The 14,675-nt window shown below is 36.7% G+C and overlaps 2 protein-coding genes across 3 annotated transcripts; both read left to right on the top strand.

Annotated features, from left to right (window-relative positions):
- Positions 1-279: 279 nt before the first annotated feature.
- Positions 280-3,386, top strand: mrpl24 (mitochondrial ribosomal protein L24). 2 transcript variants are annotated; one of them, XM_067425252.1, is made up of 6 exons: positions 280-423; positions 621-807; positions 1,976-2,071; positions 2,169-2,272; positions 2,890-3,020; positions 3,134-3,386. In XM_067425252.1, exons 2-6 carry the CDS (start codon positions 625-627, stop codon positions 3,268-3,270), a joined length of 651 nt encoding a protein of 216 aa, XP_067281353.1. In that variant the 5' UTR covers positions 280-423; positions 621-624; the 3' UTR covers positions 3,271-3,386. The 2 variants fall into 2 exon arrangements, with proteins under 2 accessions (XP_067281353.1, XP_067281354.1); XM_067425253.1 differs by having other exon boundaries at positions 287-423; positions 624-807.
- Positions 3,387-4,125: 739 nt separating this feature from the next.
- On the top strand, positions 4,126-14,421 carry prcc (proline rich mitotic checkpoint control factor). Its single transcript, XM_067426025.1, has 6 exons — positions 4,126-4,733; positions 4,810-4,857; positions 10,338-10,817; positions 10,911-11,003; positions 13,137-13,283; positions 13,414-14,421. Exons 1-6 carry the CDS (start codon positions 4,503-4,505, stop codon positions 13,564-13,566), a joined length of 1,152 nt encoding a protein of 383 aa, XP_067282126.1. The 5' UTR covers positions 4,126-4,502; the 3' UTR covers positions 13,567-14,421.
- Positions 14,422-14,675: the final 254 nt, after the last annotated feature.

The following is a 14,675-nucleotide window of genomic DNA, read 5'->3' as shown; positions in this document are numbered from 1 at the left end:
CATTTATTAAGTATATTTAGCATGAAAATATTATTGAGAAATTTCCTCCCAAAGCCAAAAATATTGACATATATTAACCTCTCTCAGGGATTGAAAAACGTTATGTAAGTGCCAACAAAACCTTTTAGGAAGATTTTTAAAATTATTTAAAAGTATTATAATTCAATAGGATACCTTAGCGCATAATTTATGCTTCTTTTTCTTTATTTTTTTTTTAAATTTGTTTTTAATCTTTTTTTATGTGTGCCCTACGGTGCCCTATCGAGACCTTTATTTTGACACTTACGTTGCTTGTCTCGAAAGGAACAGGAAGTAGAGCATGTTCTACTACACAAGTTTGACCCTTGTGGATGGAGAATTTAGGATTTCTACAAACTAATTTAGTTATTTTATTTAAATGTGCCTCTAAAAGCAGCAATTCAGGTAGGGAACCGTACAAAGACCTCACGCATAAACACTCATCAAAGCCCAAGAAAGTGTAGTATTCGGAACTGTCTGAAGAATATACCATTTAAATGTGTTGTATTTTTTTACAGAATAAATGCATAACATAACGTTATATGTTGTTCAAGTGTAGATTCAATCGATAATTTATTTATGTATTGTTGTTTTGTCCACAGCAGCATGAGACTGACAGCGCTGCTTTCGATGGCAGCAAAAGCTGCATTTCCACATGATTATCGGTACGGGACAAACAGACCGTGGACGATCGCAGCCAAGCGGCTCAATCCACCAGGCAAGAAAAGAAGAAAGGTGTTTGTTGAACCGATTGCAAAAGAAGAATGGCATATCGTGAGAGGAGACACAGTAAGTGACCATTTCTGTGTTTAAACTTATAAAAGTAATAAATATGTGGGTTTGATCTTTTTTTTTTCCCTTCTCTCATATCATAGGAATATTTTAGTCTACTGAAATACAATAGTACTGATATTGTTTAAAAGGGGGTTTCAAACTAGGGGTACTGTGGAACAATTTACGGGACAAAAATGCAATTTAAGATGAAAAAAATTAAATACATTGTTCATTAAAGTCAGCATGAGTCTTTTCTTCTCTATTGTGATGTGAATCCAAGTGAAACGGTTTTTCGAAAAAGAAGAAAATGTAGATTGGATGGTTGTAGTTTGCTCTTGCTGTGATGTCATGTGATTGACAGGTTGACCCACCCTCACGCCATCAGAGAAGAGATTTTGCCTGAGTTCGAAATCGCATGCTCTCTTATTTTGAATATGTACTTTGAAAAACTAAAAGTATGTTCTATTTAATATGAATGTGTGTAGTATGAATGTAATCTGGACATACTATATTCGCCATGTCATTATTATGTGACCTACGCATTCACAAATCCTCTCCCGTGGCCTCATGGGATAGTTAAGTGTCCACCGTATCCACACTTCAGAATTTCGCCAGAAGTAGGAAGTCATCAGTAAAGAGTGTACCCTGTATTCGGTAATGAATTCGGACAGACTACTTTTGTTATACAGTATTTTTGCCTACTGTATAGTTATGAAACGGCAACTGTTGTTGGAAGTGGGAGGGGCAGTTATTTTGATTAAAGTTTAAAAGAGCACATGAATTTAAAAAAAAAGTGCAATAATGATTATAAATAATTTACAATATTCCATAAAAATACTAATTTTGATTTCATGGTGACTTAACAATTAAAAAATAATTTATTAAAATAAAAATAAAAAAATTACATAAATAATACATTTAACAGTACATTAATTACAGATAGGGAAAAAAGCATAAAAATAAAAAGTACTAAAAACTTTTTCAAATAATATTTGTATATAATATTAAATAGGGGTCCCTCGCACAAGGATGATTATATTTGGAAGTCCATGGCATCTAAAAGATAAGATAATCTCCCTGTTGTGGATGTTTTAACACCATTTATCCCCTAAACTTGTGCATGTTTTGAATTATTTTACAACGCATATCTGCATAACATACCATTTTAATCTAATTCAACTAGGTGGAGATTTTGTCTGGAAAAGACAAAGGAAAGCAGGGCAAAGTTTCTCAGGTGTTCCGGCATCGAAACTGGGTCATACTCGAGGGCCTGAACACGGTAAGTGTAAAACATGTCTATAATAAGACTCTTTTCTGTTAGCAATTCATTGAAAAGCAGCAATTTTAATTGTTTAAAAATGTTTTTTTTTCTCTAGCATTACAGGTTTGTTGGCAGATCTGGAGATTACCGGGGTACTTACATCGCCAGTGAAGCCCCTCTGCTGCTGAAGGATGTTATGCTTATTGACCCTACTGACAGGTGAACACCAAACATTAGAATAATACACTGATCCGGCATAACATTATGAAGTGAATAACACTGATTATCTCTTCATCATGCGACCATTACTGGGTGGGATATATTAAGCAGCAAGTACATGTTTTTAAAGTTGTTGTGTTAAAAGCAGGAAAAATGGGCAAGTGTAAGGATTTGAGCGAGTTTGACAAGGGCCGAATTGTTATGGCCAGACGACTGGGTCAGAGCATCTTCAAAACTGCAGCTCTTGTGGAGTGTTCCCGGTCTGCAGTGGTCAGTTTTTGTCAAAATTGCTCCAAGGAAGGAACAGTGATGAACCGAGCGGCCAAGGCTCATTGATGCATATGTTAAGCGAAGGCTGGCCCGTGTGGTCCGATAAAACAGACGAGCTACTGTAGCTCAAATTGCTCAAGAAGTTAATGTTGGTTCTGATAGATCGGTGTCAGAATACACTGGGCATTGCAGTTTGTCGCATATGGGGCTGCACAGCACACCTTCAGGGGTCTAGTAAAGTCCATGCCTCAATGGGTCAGGGCTGTTTTGACAGCAAAATGAGGATGTTAGGGGGATAATGTTATGCCTGATCGGTCTATAATCTGTTTGTGTCTAATATTTCTTAGGAAGCCCACAGATATTGAGTGGAGATACACTGAAGAGGGTGAGCGAGTGCGCATTTCTGTCAGGACAGGACGAATTATTCCAAAACCAGTCTACCAGAGAAAAGATGGCATCATTCCCCAGCAGTGGAAAGGTGGGGTTTCTGAGGAAAGCGAATGGAGTAGAAAGATTAAAAAAACAATCCATTTCTACCTTATGTTTCATGTATACAAATATTTAAATATGGAGTGTTTATCTACCTTACAGATGGACCCAAGGACACATCACCAGAGGACACGCTTCTGAAAACGTACATGCCATCTTTGAAAACCCTTGAGGAAGAAGTTATGGAGAAATTAAACATTCAAGAAGATAGAAGGCCTCGTAAAAGCTACTGGTACTGAGTTACCACAGAGACTGTGTATTATGTTTGAGCTCAACAACAACAGCAAGATTATTTATCATGGTGAAATAATGTATGTGTCCTGCAGATTTTGTCAATAAAACTAACCAAATGTTATACTTGGCTTCCTTAATTTTATTCCACAAACACATGCTACCAACTAATACACACTGCTTATTTTCCGTACAAATGTACAATGTGGTTCAAATGTTTGGGGTCAGAGGCAGTTTTTTAATGTTCTATACATCAAAGAATCTTGACAAATGTTTACACAATTATTATAATATTAAGCAGGAGAACTGTTTTCAACATTGATAGTAAGAGGTAAAGTGTCTTGAGCAGCAAATCAGCATATTATAATGATTTCTCAAGAATGTGACTGAAGACTGGAGTAAAGATGCTCAAAATTCAGCTTTGCGTCACAGGAATAAATTACATTTTAAAATATAGTAATATTTATATATATAATAGAAAAGTTATTTTACATTGTATTAATTTTTAACAATATTACTGGTTTTACTGTATTTCTTATCAAATGCAGCTTTGGTGAGCATTAAAAACTGAACGAACTCTACCTCAGCAACAACAAGACTGTTCAAATGATATTCAGGTAAAGAAAAATGTGTGCTTTATCTATCTCCACAATAATTCCCAGTTTCCCTCGCTGTAATTTATAGCAATAGATACTCGAGCTCCTCCAGTAGAGCTATGTGTGAATTGTTTTTTTGCAAGGGTTTTATATATAATGACATTGTCTTTTCAGTGTTTATTCGATGATTTATTGTCATGGTGCGTCACGTTTATTGATCAGATTCCACTCCACGCCAGTTGGTGTCAGTGTCGCTTAATCCTCTGAAACAGTGCAGCGGATGTTGAGGAAATCCTTCACGATGGTGGAAGAAAATATGTTTATGGGTCTAAATGGTTAGAGAGGAAGGATATATGTTTATAAACGGTTATTACTTGTTTGTTTAGACTAATATATTCATGTTTTAATCGCGTTTTGCAATGAAAATATTGTTTTAAAAGCGTAGCAAGCACGGCTTCTGCTGCAACCGTTGAATTATCCTGAGGCGAATTTGGCATGTTGTGTCGATATTTGTTTATCCATATAAACCTGGAAGGACAGTACAGAATTTTATGAGATCAGTTGTGCTGCGTTAGTTAAAGTGATGCTCGTCAGCGATTCTTGCGTCTGATTTACTCTCTTATGAACACATCTGATCGGTGGCGATGTCTCTAGTAGCGTACGACAGCAGCGACGACAGTGATCGCGACGACTCGCCGGGTTTACCCGCTCGACCTGCGGGTAAGACCGGCGGACTGTTCGCTTCTCTGCCCGCGCCGAAAAAGACAGAACAGGCACCAGCTCCTCCACCCAAGAGGATGACTATGGATCTGCCGAAACCCAAGAAACGCACTGAACCCGTTAAAATCAGCGTACCTGTAATAAAACCAGCAGATGTGAGTTTTACTGATACATTAAAGCCAAATTATTTGAATGAACCTCTTTCTGATTGATGGTGTTTGTCTGTTTTAGTCTGACTCTGATGATGACGAGCCAGTACGAAAGAAACGAGCTCCTCAGGTATGGGTAAAACGTCCCCGTCTTCTCACATTTTAGAAGTCCACTTGTTAGTAAAGTTTTTATTATTATTAGGGCCCAAGCCCTGAAAGGGCGCAGAGCCCTATTGTTCTTCTAAGAATTATTTTTTTTTGTTATTATTATTATTTATTATTTTTTTACGCGACTATTTGGGCATTTTTGGGCCCCTTCCCATGCTCGAAAACTCTTGAAACTTTGCACACGCATCAGAATGCGCGGCCATCAGGGCCGGGCTGAGGCTGGGACCCGGGCGTGGCAGGGGGGCTCGACAGCGCCCCCTAAAGTGGGCTCTGAAAACGGGGTCTATAAATCAAACACACTTGCACGTACATATATGAAACTCGGTACACATATAGAGCTCATCGGGCCGAACAACTTTCGTGCTCTAAGTTATGCGTCAGCCCAACAGGAAGTGAGCTATTATGGGTTGTTCGGAAAACGCATGCTGTGGAATTTGCGATACTCCTCCTAGACGATTCCCCCGATCAGCACCAAACTCGGTCAGCATGAAGTCAAGACACTGAGGATGCTAAATTGCAAGCAACTTTTTGATATCTCAAACGGTTTGGCCGTGGCGAAGAGACGAATTTATGGCGAGAAAAGGCAAACAGGAAGTATATTATAACTTCTGCATACATTAATTCATTTTGATGAAACTTCAGCTGTGTGTTCGTTGTAAGAGGACGATCACATGGATATGACTTTTGTGAGTCAAAGTTATAGCGCCACCAACTGGCAGCAGGAAGTGTGTCACTTTCAAAAATGCTTTAAATCCCCATCTTATTTTCACCCGATTTACTTCAAACTTCATCAGTATAATGTCAAAACATAGCAGATATAGACATATAAATGGATTCCTGATTCTTGAAATACTGTTGTCATGGCAACGTGTCAAAGTCCAATAATCTTTTTAGGTGTTTTTGAGACACTTACCATGCTTGAAATTGCATGAAACTCAACACACACATCTGACATGCTGTCCAGAAGATGCAAGCAAAGATTCAGAAACGGGCGTGGTAGAGGGGCTCAGTAGCGCCATCTTTTGTCCAAAGTGGGGGGTTAGTTTTATGTACATTCACCAAACTCGGTATATATATTGTACATTTCGAGCCGGACAACTTTCTAATTTACAGTCATTAGCTCTGACCAACAGGAAGTCAGATAATTTGGTTGGAAGATAACAAGAAGTCGAAAGCGAGCTCTGAGTTTTTACCTTCTCCTCAAAAGCGATTCATTCAATCTCCTCCAAACTCGGACAACATGAAGTAAATATACAGAAGATGCTAAAATGTGAACGGTTATTGGATATCTCAAACGGTGTTCCTGTAGCAAAAGCCTAAAAAATACAAAATATGGACACAAGTACCTGGTTCATAAATAAGGCTATACTCCCACCTGCTGGTTATTCTTTATATCACACTGTTTTTTTTTGTTTTTTTTTTCAACACTTATGCTCTCCCTTAAATGACCAGTAGAGGGCAATATTGTATAAGTTTTCAAGAAAAAAAACTTGCCTCTGTGTGTGTGTGAATGATTTTCTAGCCTGGTGGGGACTTAAACCTGAATGCACACAGACTCATGGGGACTTCCCAATGGGTACAAAAGCTTATAAATCAGACAGAATGAGTTCTTTTGTAAAGGTGAAAATGCAGAAAGTTTTGTGTGATGGGTAGGTTTAGGGGTAGGAGCAGTGTAGGAGGACAGAATATATGGTTTGTACAGCATAAAAACCATTACGTCTATGAGTCCCCAAAAAGATAGCGAACCAGACATGAGTGTGTGTGTTTGTGTGTGTGTGTGTGGAGGGGGGATGGGCTGCAGCTTACACACACACACAGTAAGCTGCAGGTGTGTGTGTGTGTGTGTGTCAGTCACTTTCTCTTGATGGTAATAATTGAACCGTTACAAAACATAGGCTAATACAAATGTAAAAAATAAGTTAAAAAAATAAAAAAAATACTTTTGAATTAAATACAGGTTTCTTGGACTTACAAAATATTGCCATTCAAAAGATAACTTTGCACATATTTGAAAATGACCTATTATATCCTATTACATTAGAATTCATCTATAATTAAATTACATCATAGGTGTGGCTTGAAACTTTTCCCCACCGTTTAGACTTTACTATTATTGTTTTGCTGAAAAATATGTTTAATCTAAATCTCACTTTGCCCCTCTCTCTCTCTCTCTCTCTCTCTCTCTCTCTCTCTCTCTCTCTCTCTCTCTCTCTCTCTCTCTCTCTCTCTCTCTCTCTCTCTCTCTCTCTCTCAGTATGTGTGTGTGTGTGTGTTTGGAGGGGGATGGTGCCAGCTTCATTTTGATTGTGAAAAGATAAGCTCATTGCTGTGTGCTTTGGCAAGCATTAAAGGATAAAAAAATATATTATTCTGGGTTACAATAAAATTATAGAACCAGTTAATTTGTAACAATAGAAAAAACACATTTGAGTTTCCTTTTCAAACAAAGAAGTTTGTGTAACCTAAAAATAAGCAGATTAATGCCTTTTATTTGTGGACGAAAATGAGAGCGGTGGGGAGTATAGCCTTAGTTATGAACCAGGTTGGATATGTCCTTGAGAACACCGTTTTGAAGATAAAACTATTGTTATTGCAAAACAGTGTTTCCAGACAGTGAAGAAAAAAAAACTTTCTCCCACTGTTTAGATTATCTTGTTTCTTTCGGAATTAGACTCTGTCTCTCTGTCTGTTGTTCCCCTCCCCCCTCACTCTCCCTCTCTGAGTTTCACTCTGTTTGGGTTGTTTGTGTGTGTGTGTGTGTGTGTGTGTGTGTGTGTGTGTGTGTGTGTGGAGGGGTCTCACTCTTTGTGTGTATCACCTTGTCTCTTGATTGTCATAATTTAAACCTTCATATCACAAATAACTATCACTTTAGTGTGAAAAATAAGTTTTAAAAAAACAAAAAATATACTATATCTTTAATTAAATACTGGCCTTCTGAACTTACAACATTTTGAGCTGCAAAATATACATTTGCACATAATTGAAAGTGACCCATTATATCCTAATACATAAAAAAAAAAAAATCTATATTTAAATTTCATAATAGGTGTGGCTTGTGATCATAGGGGTACCAGCTGCTGTGATACATGTGGCATATTAGAGCAATTTTCAAATATTCTCCTGTTTAAATGCATATTGCCTGTCGTGCACATTCTCAGCGGTATAAAAACATGCTGCATGTTTTAGAGAGGTCGACTTTGACCAGTAAATATATTCAGATGACTTTGATATCGTTATTTTAAATTTAATTACATTTAAACATTTAAAAGTGGCTGTTTATAACACACTTCCATAAAATGTATGCAGGCATATTCCTCTTACCTGACACTGATATTAAAATAATTTTTGCGGCTTCTGTGATTTGGCTTTATTTTTATTATTTTTTATTTAAAAAAAATATTGAATGCCACACATATTGAAATAAAACAAGCATGCTTTTTGCTGCATAAAATTGGTGAACAATCACAAGCTACGGTAGGTCAAAAACACATAAAGAGAAGTGTAAGGATAATACAACTTCAGCATTTGGACAGTATTCTGCACTCATTTTGAAATTGACATTTGACATCATCTGACATAAAATTAATGAATAAAATGTAATTGATCTCATAGATGTGAGTGTTGTGGTTCCTGGTCATAGCAGCACCAGTGGCTGCAGTTAATGAGGTGAATTCAAATGACTTTGACATAGTCCCATTATTTATTTTTTCCCATATTAAATGCCTATTGGCTTGCTGTGCACAGTTAAACTGATGCCACCGGGGTGGCGGTGCCCCCGGCTTGGGCCCGTCATCGCTGCTCGCAGCTTTAATTATTATTACAGCTTCACTTTATTTTAAAATAAACATTCCCCACCTTCTTCTGACCCTTAGAATGTTTTTTCTTCATATTTAAATATATAAAGTTATAATTAATATGTACAATTAGATGTATATTATTTTTAAATAGTTATGTTCACCAACAAACTTCTGGGTGGAACAACTACATTACCCATGATTCTGCCCATGATCTCCACCCATCAGAGAATTGCGTTAAAGCTGCAGTCTGTACTTAATGATAAGTACATAACCAGCTGGTGTTACTATTTCCATACCGTAGCTTGATTCACAATGGTAAGCTTGTAGTAATGTATTATAATTTAAGTGGTGCTGGTGGATTTCTGTGGGAAATTCGAGCATGTCTTTGCGTCATTATGTCACCTCTGTATACATTAGTCTGGCTAGTAAGCTATAGAGCATATCAGGATGCTGCATTAATAATCTTCTCTCACAGCAGCTGGAATAATTAAACATATCATTTTGATGGCAGATTGTAATCCAGAAAGTTTCAAACGAGGACATCAGTGACAACTGGAGATTCACCCGTAGTCAAAAGCAAAAGATTACACTGTACAAAAATTAAAATCTACAGGTAACGCAAAGTCACGCAAAGCTGATGTTGTTAACATCAACTATTTGAGAACAAAGTATAACAATAATTTGCATGGTTTGATGTGATGTGAGCTAAACGATCGATTTAATCACAGTTCAAGCGCAATTTATTGTAATGCTTTTTTTCTCAGTTGGTCAGAACAAAAGTGGCAGACATGTTACTTGTTAGACATTTACTTAGATTAAGTATGACAGAGAAAGTTCTTATTTTGGTCGTACTTCCAAGATGTAGAATCTGTGATTCTGAAGTACAGTATCCACAGCGGTGAGGTGACTGACAGCCACACATAATCCTAAAAACATTAGATTCATCGCGCTGAGGAGTCATGCCGATGCACAACCGAAGACGATAATTCCACAAATAATTGCGATTTCAGGTTTCAACCAGAGATGGCGACAAAGAGGCAAAACATACAGACTGCAGTTTTAAAGGGTTAGTTCACCCAAAAATGAAAATTCTGTCATTAATTACTTACCCTAATATCGTTCGATACCCGTAAGACCTCCGTTCATCTTCGGAACACAAATGAAGATAGTTTTGTTGAAATCCGATGGCTCAGACGGGCCTTCATTGACACCAATGTCATTTCCTCTCTCAAGACCCATAAAAGGCACTTCGCAGAGATCTCTGCAAATAACCTTGTTGTAGTATATTAGTTTGATTCACAGAATTTTTACTTATTTATTTATTTAAAATCACTATGGGAAAAAACTATTAAAACTAATGGCTATGAAAAAGTGGCCGGGACTTGCACTCTATATGTAAATGTCCTTACTTATCATTGGATAACGTTTGAAATAAGTCTCAGTGCCTCAGTCTCCGTCTAAATTTCTTAATAATAAATAAGCATTTATGTGGGCGGGCATATGTTAATGAGCTGTTTATTGCGGCATCATCATCACAACATTTTCTGGATGGCCCGTTTATCATTTTTTTGTGAAAGTATAAATGTTCTGGGGTGGGACCTACTACTTAGTAAATAAGAATATTTTTTTCCATATTCTTCAGGGAGGTGGTGGTCTGTCCTCTCTGCTGCCCCAGCCTAAGAATCTGGTGGTGAAGGAAATGCAGCGGCCCCTGGTGCCGCACACCCTTACCAAACGCCCTCAAGCGGATAAGCCGAAAGTACCCGCAGCAAAGTCCCAGGGTCTTTCTGGAACCAGCCCGTCCCCGTCCGCCATCAAAGCGGCAGCAAAGTCAGCGGCGATGCAGTTAGCACGGCAGATGGCCGCGGATGAAGACGGAAGTGACGATGAAGTCGCTCCGGAGAACTACTTTTCCCTACCAGAAAGCTCAGCAGAGCCTGTGATGTCTCTAAAGCCAGATTCTCTTTACATTCCCTCTCTACACCCTCCACCTGCTGTAGAGGATGCCCCATTGGACTTTAGTTCTAATGCGGACAGTTCAGTCGGAGCCGTGCAGGACTGTCAGAAGGAAGAATACCCACCTCAGTACCCTGAGAATCCACCGCCAGAGACTTCTCCGCAGGTACTTCAGACATGAGTCCTTATGGATATGCACCATACACCATATTCCTTTCCAATTTCAGCAGCTGATGCTTTATCAATATATGTTTGACAGGAGTACTATGGGGAGGGATATTACCAAGACCCGAACTCTGCAGCTGATGAGCAAGATGGATCAGGGTCCTCTTCAATGTTCAATGATGAAGCAGTGAGTTGTTTGTACTAGTAACTCTTATTACTGAGGAATGTGTTTTTTTCTGTAATTATATGGATATATATAATTTCCATATTTTTTAACCTGAAGTATGACACATAATTTGCTTAAAGGGATAGTTCCCCCAAAAATTCTGTCAACATTTACTCACCCTCAAGTCATATCACACACGTATGACTTTTTTTTTCTTTGGAACACAAATCTTTTTGATGAAATCTGAGAGATTTCTATCCCTCCATTGACAGCTACACAACTACCACTTTAACACTTCAAAAAGTTCATAAAGACATCGTAAAACTAATTCATATGAATTGAGCGGTTTAGTCAAAATTTTCTGAAGAGACTCGATCGCTTTATACGATGAACAGATTGAATTAGGCTTTTATTCACATATAAACATTCATCCACTCACACATCAGTTGTGCTAAATAGAAGCTCAATAATTTTTTGATGAACATCAGCAGTATTATCAAATACTTAGTACTGTTTATATATTATATAAATAAATATAAATATTAGTAATGTAATTGAATTATTCTGTAAAACAAAGTAACAATAATCATTCTGTTTTTTTAAATTGTTTTTTTAAATAAAATTCTCAAATTTTATAATTAGGAATGAATTGATAATGCATTTAATATTTATTTATTAACAAATTAAATAATGTTAATTGTTATTAAATTGTCATTTATTACAGTCCAATAGAATTATTGCAGTTGTAATACATTTACATTTTTAATACATATAATTTTATAAATTAACATTTAAAACATATATTTGTAATACATATACATTTTTTTGTTTTAATAATTTAAATAGTAATAAAAAGATTTGTATTACTTTGAAAGTTATTTTCTACATTTCACAGTACATTAATATTATTGCAATCATAATATATTTAATTGATTTGTCAGTTTTACTCATTTCAAAAAAAAAAAAAATGTCCCTCCATTTCACAGTACATTAGTATTATTGCAGTCATAATACATTTATTGATTTGTCAGTTTTAGTCATTTCAGTAAGAAGTGTGTGCAGGCAGGTTGGAATGGGTGGAGAAAAGTGTCAGGTCTGTTGTGTGATAAAAGTGTACCAGCAAGAATGAAAGGAAAGTTGTACAGAACAGTAGTGAGACGAGCGATGTTGTATGGTTTGGAGACGGTTGCACTGAGGAAAAGACAGGAGGAAGAGCTCGAGGTAGCAAAGCTGAAGATGTTGAGGTTCTCTTTGGGAGTGACGAGGATGGATAGGATCAGGAATGAGTACATCAGAGGGACAGCACATGTGAGATGTTTTGGAGACAAAGTTAGAGGCTAGGTTGAGATGGTTTGGACATGTTCAGAGGAGGGAGAGTGAATACATCGGTAAAAGGATACTGAGGTTAGAGCTGCCAGGCAGGAGGACAAGAGGAAGACCAAAGTGGAGGTTTATGGATGGAGTGAAGGAGGACATGAAGGTAGTCGGTCTGAGAGAAGAGGATACAGAGGATAGGACTAGATGGAGGCAGATGATTCACTGTGGCGACCCCTGAAGGGAACAGCCGAAAGAAAAAGAAGGAATAAACAAAATATTTTGAATAATCTTTTTCTATGTTACAGTACAATTGTATTATTGCAATAGTAATATATTTTATTGATTTGTTTAATTTTTGTATTTTAAAATATTCTTTTATTTGACAGTACAATAATATAATTGCAATAGTGGTAGTTTCATTGATTTGTAAATAATAATAAAAAAACATACAAATATTATTTTGAATAAATTATAAATAGATTTGATCTTTAGTCAGTCACATCCCTGATTGCTATTGCTCATAGTAATATCATTTTTTACTTGAGTTTTAATCTTTGGTGTGCATTTGGTAACTTCATTGGCATCATGCATCTTGTCGAGGTGTGTTGTTACTTTTCCAAGCAAATGTATTTATAAATTTGCCTAGTGAATGTAAAACAGGTGCAGAATTCAAACAAAGGTTGTAGTGTTGTTATTTCTTGGGCCAGTAAGTAACCGCCTAGCAACCACTAAGAACACCCTAGAAACCATCTAGTGCATCCTAGCATCATGACGGTTTGCCATCACTAACTTCTGATTGATCAGGGTTAAATTGTAACATTCTTTGTATTTCTCCAGTTCCGGCGGCTGCAAGGCAAACAGAATCGCGGGAGAGAAGAAATCAAGTTCCTAGAGATCAAAGGAGACGATCAGCTCAGCGGCAATAAGCAGTGGATGGCCAAGAACATGTCAGCCGAGGCAGAGCCACGCAAGTCCTTCAGCAAGGTAAGCACCTCCAATAGCAGGCACTAAATGAGGACGTTTCAGTTCAGACTGGTGCGGAAGTTACTAGTGTCCATTTCCTGATGGATTGAAATAAATGAAAGAGAGACTGACTTTTCCATCTCATTTTCAGAAAAAAGGAGATCAGCCAACGGGGCAACAGAGACGCAAGCACCAAATAACGTATCTGATTCATCAGGCCAAGGAACGCGAGCTGGAACTCAAGAACAACTGGGCCGACAACAAAATGACTCGACGACAAACGCAAGCCAAGTACGGATTCTAATGGACTGGACATCAAGATGTTACGCACACCTCTACCTAATGTTGAGCAGATTTTGTTGGCTTGTACAGAAAGTAATGCCATTTCGTATTGTTTCGGAAAGTACTGCAAAAGCTCTATTGGCTGCTATTACAAAGTTTAAGACGGCTCCCAAATGTCTACCTAATACCGTCTTTCCATTTGAACAGCATTGGGTTTTGTAACAATTGTCAAAAATCACTTGTAACTTAACAGTATCTGTGTGGGTTCTCATGATTTATTATTATTATTATTATATGTTTGCGATATCATGACTTGTTTGTCTGTTAGGGTCTTGTCTTCCACACTGCCATCATGAGCAGTAGCATATATAAAACATTATAGATTAGACATGTGGGAGAAAAAGCTGGTAAAACTTTACAATAAGGTTCTGTATGTTGATATTAGTTAATGCGTTATGTATTATGATTTTTTAAATAGCATTTAATTTTGGTCAATGTTGATTTATAAATATTCTATTGTATATTATTATTCATAATGCATTAACTAATGTTAATGTATAAAACTTAATGTTTGTGCAGAAATGAATTCATGTTAATTTATACAATCTTATTGTAAAGTGTTACTAAAAATCCTTGTAAATCTTTAAAAAAGAAGTGTTTGGTCCTGGTTTGATTCTTTTTACTGCTTATTTTCATTTGAATGTAGATTGTTAATCGAAGACCCTTGTGTAGAGCCATGAGTGAAGTGTAACGGTTTCATTACACCTATAGGAAATGTACTAAAATGTTTCATTTTGTGTGTAAAACACTTTTATGTGTGAAATAGTTTCTATATCACTGCCAGAAATAAATAAAAAATACATAAACCCGAGCAATATACGGTTGGTCCACAAAATCACTTGACATTTGCAAGATTTTTACATAGCCTTGCAAGAGAAAATATGCGGAAAGATGTTTTTTATTTATTAAGTGTGTAAATATATGTCTCAAAAAGTAGGAATGGGTTAAAGCCACAAACATTAAATTGAACAATGATTTAATGTTAATTGAGTTTGGGTGTTTTATTCAACTTTTAACAATTTAAAATATTTTAAAAAATGACAATTTTAGACTAAAAAAAGATGGACGACG

Source organism: Pseudorasbora parva, chromosome 19 (genome assembly GCF_024679245.1).
Source record: "Pseudorasbora parva isolate DD20220531a chromosome 19, ASM2467924v1, whole genome shotgun sequence".
Taxonomy (NCBI): Eukaryota; Metazoa; Chordata; class Actinopteri; order Cypriniformes; family Gobionidae; genus Pseudorasbora; species Pseudorasbora parva.
The sequence above is the reverse complement of the archived record's forward strand: the minus strand, read 5'-3'. Positions and strand labels throughout refer to the sequence as shown.

Excerpts from the sequence above, each read along its gene's own strand:
- prcc (XM_067426025.1), top strand. The coding sequence starts at position 4,503 with ATGTCTCTAGTAGCGTACGACAGCAGCGACGACAGTGATCGCGACGAC. Across the intron at positions 4,858-10,337 it reads GAAAGAAACGAGCTCCTCAG|GGAGGTGGTGGTCTGTCCTC; the intron begins GTATGGGTAAAA and ends CATATTCTTCAG. Across the intron at positions 11,004-13,136 it reads CAATGTTCAATGATGAAGCA|TTCCGGCGGCTGCAAGGCAA; the intron begins GTGAGTTGTTTG and ends GTATTTCTCCAG.
- mrpl24 (XM_067425252.1), top strand. The coding sequence starts at position 625 with ATGAGACTGACAGCGCTGCTTTCGATGGCAGCAAAAGCTGCATTTCCA. Across the intron at positions 2,072-2,168 it reads TACTCGAGGGCCTGAACACG|CATTACAGGTTTGTTGGCAG; the intron begins GTAAGTGTAAAA and ends TTTTTTCTCTAG. Across the intron at positions 2,273-2,889 it reads CTTATTGACCCTACTGACAG|GAAGCCCACAGATATTGAGT; the intron begins GTGAACACCAAA and ends AATATTTCTTAG.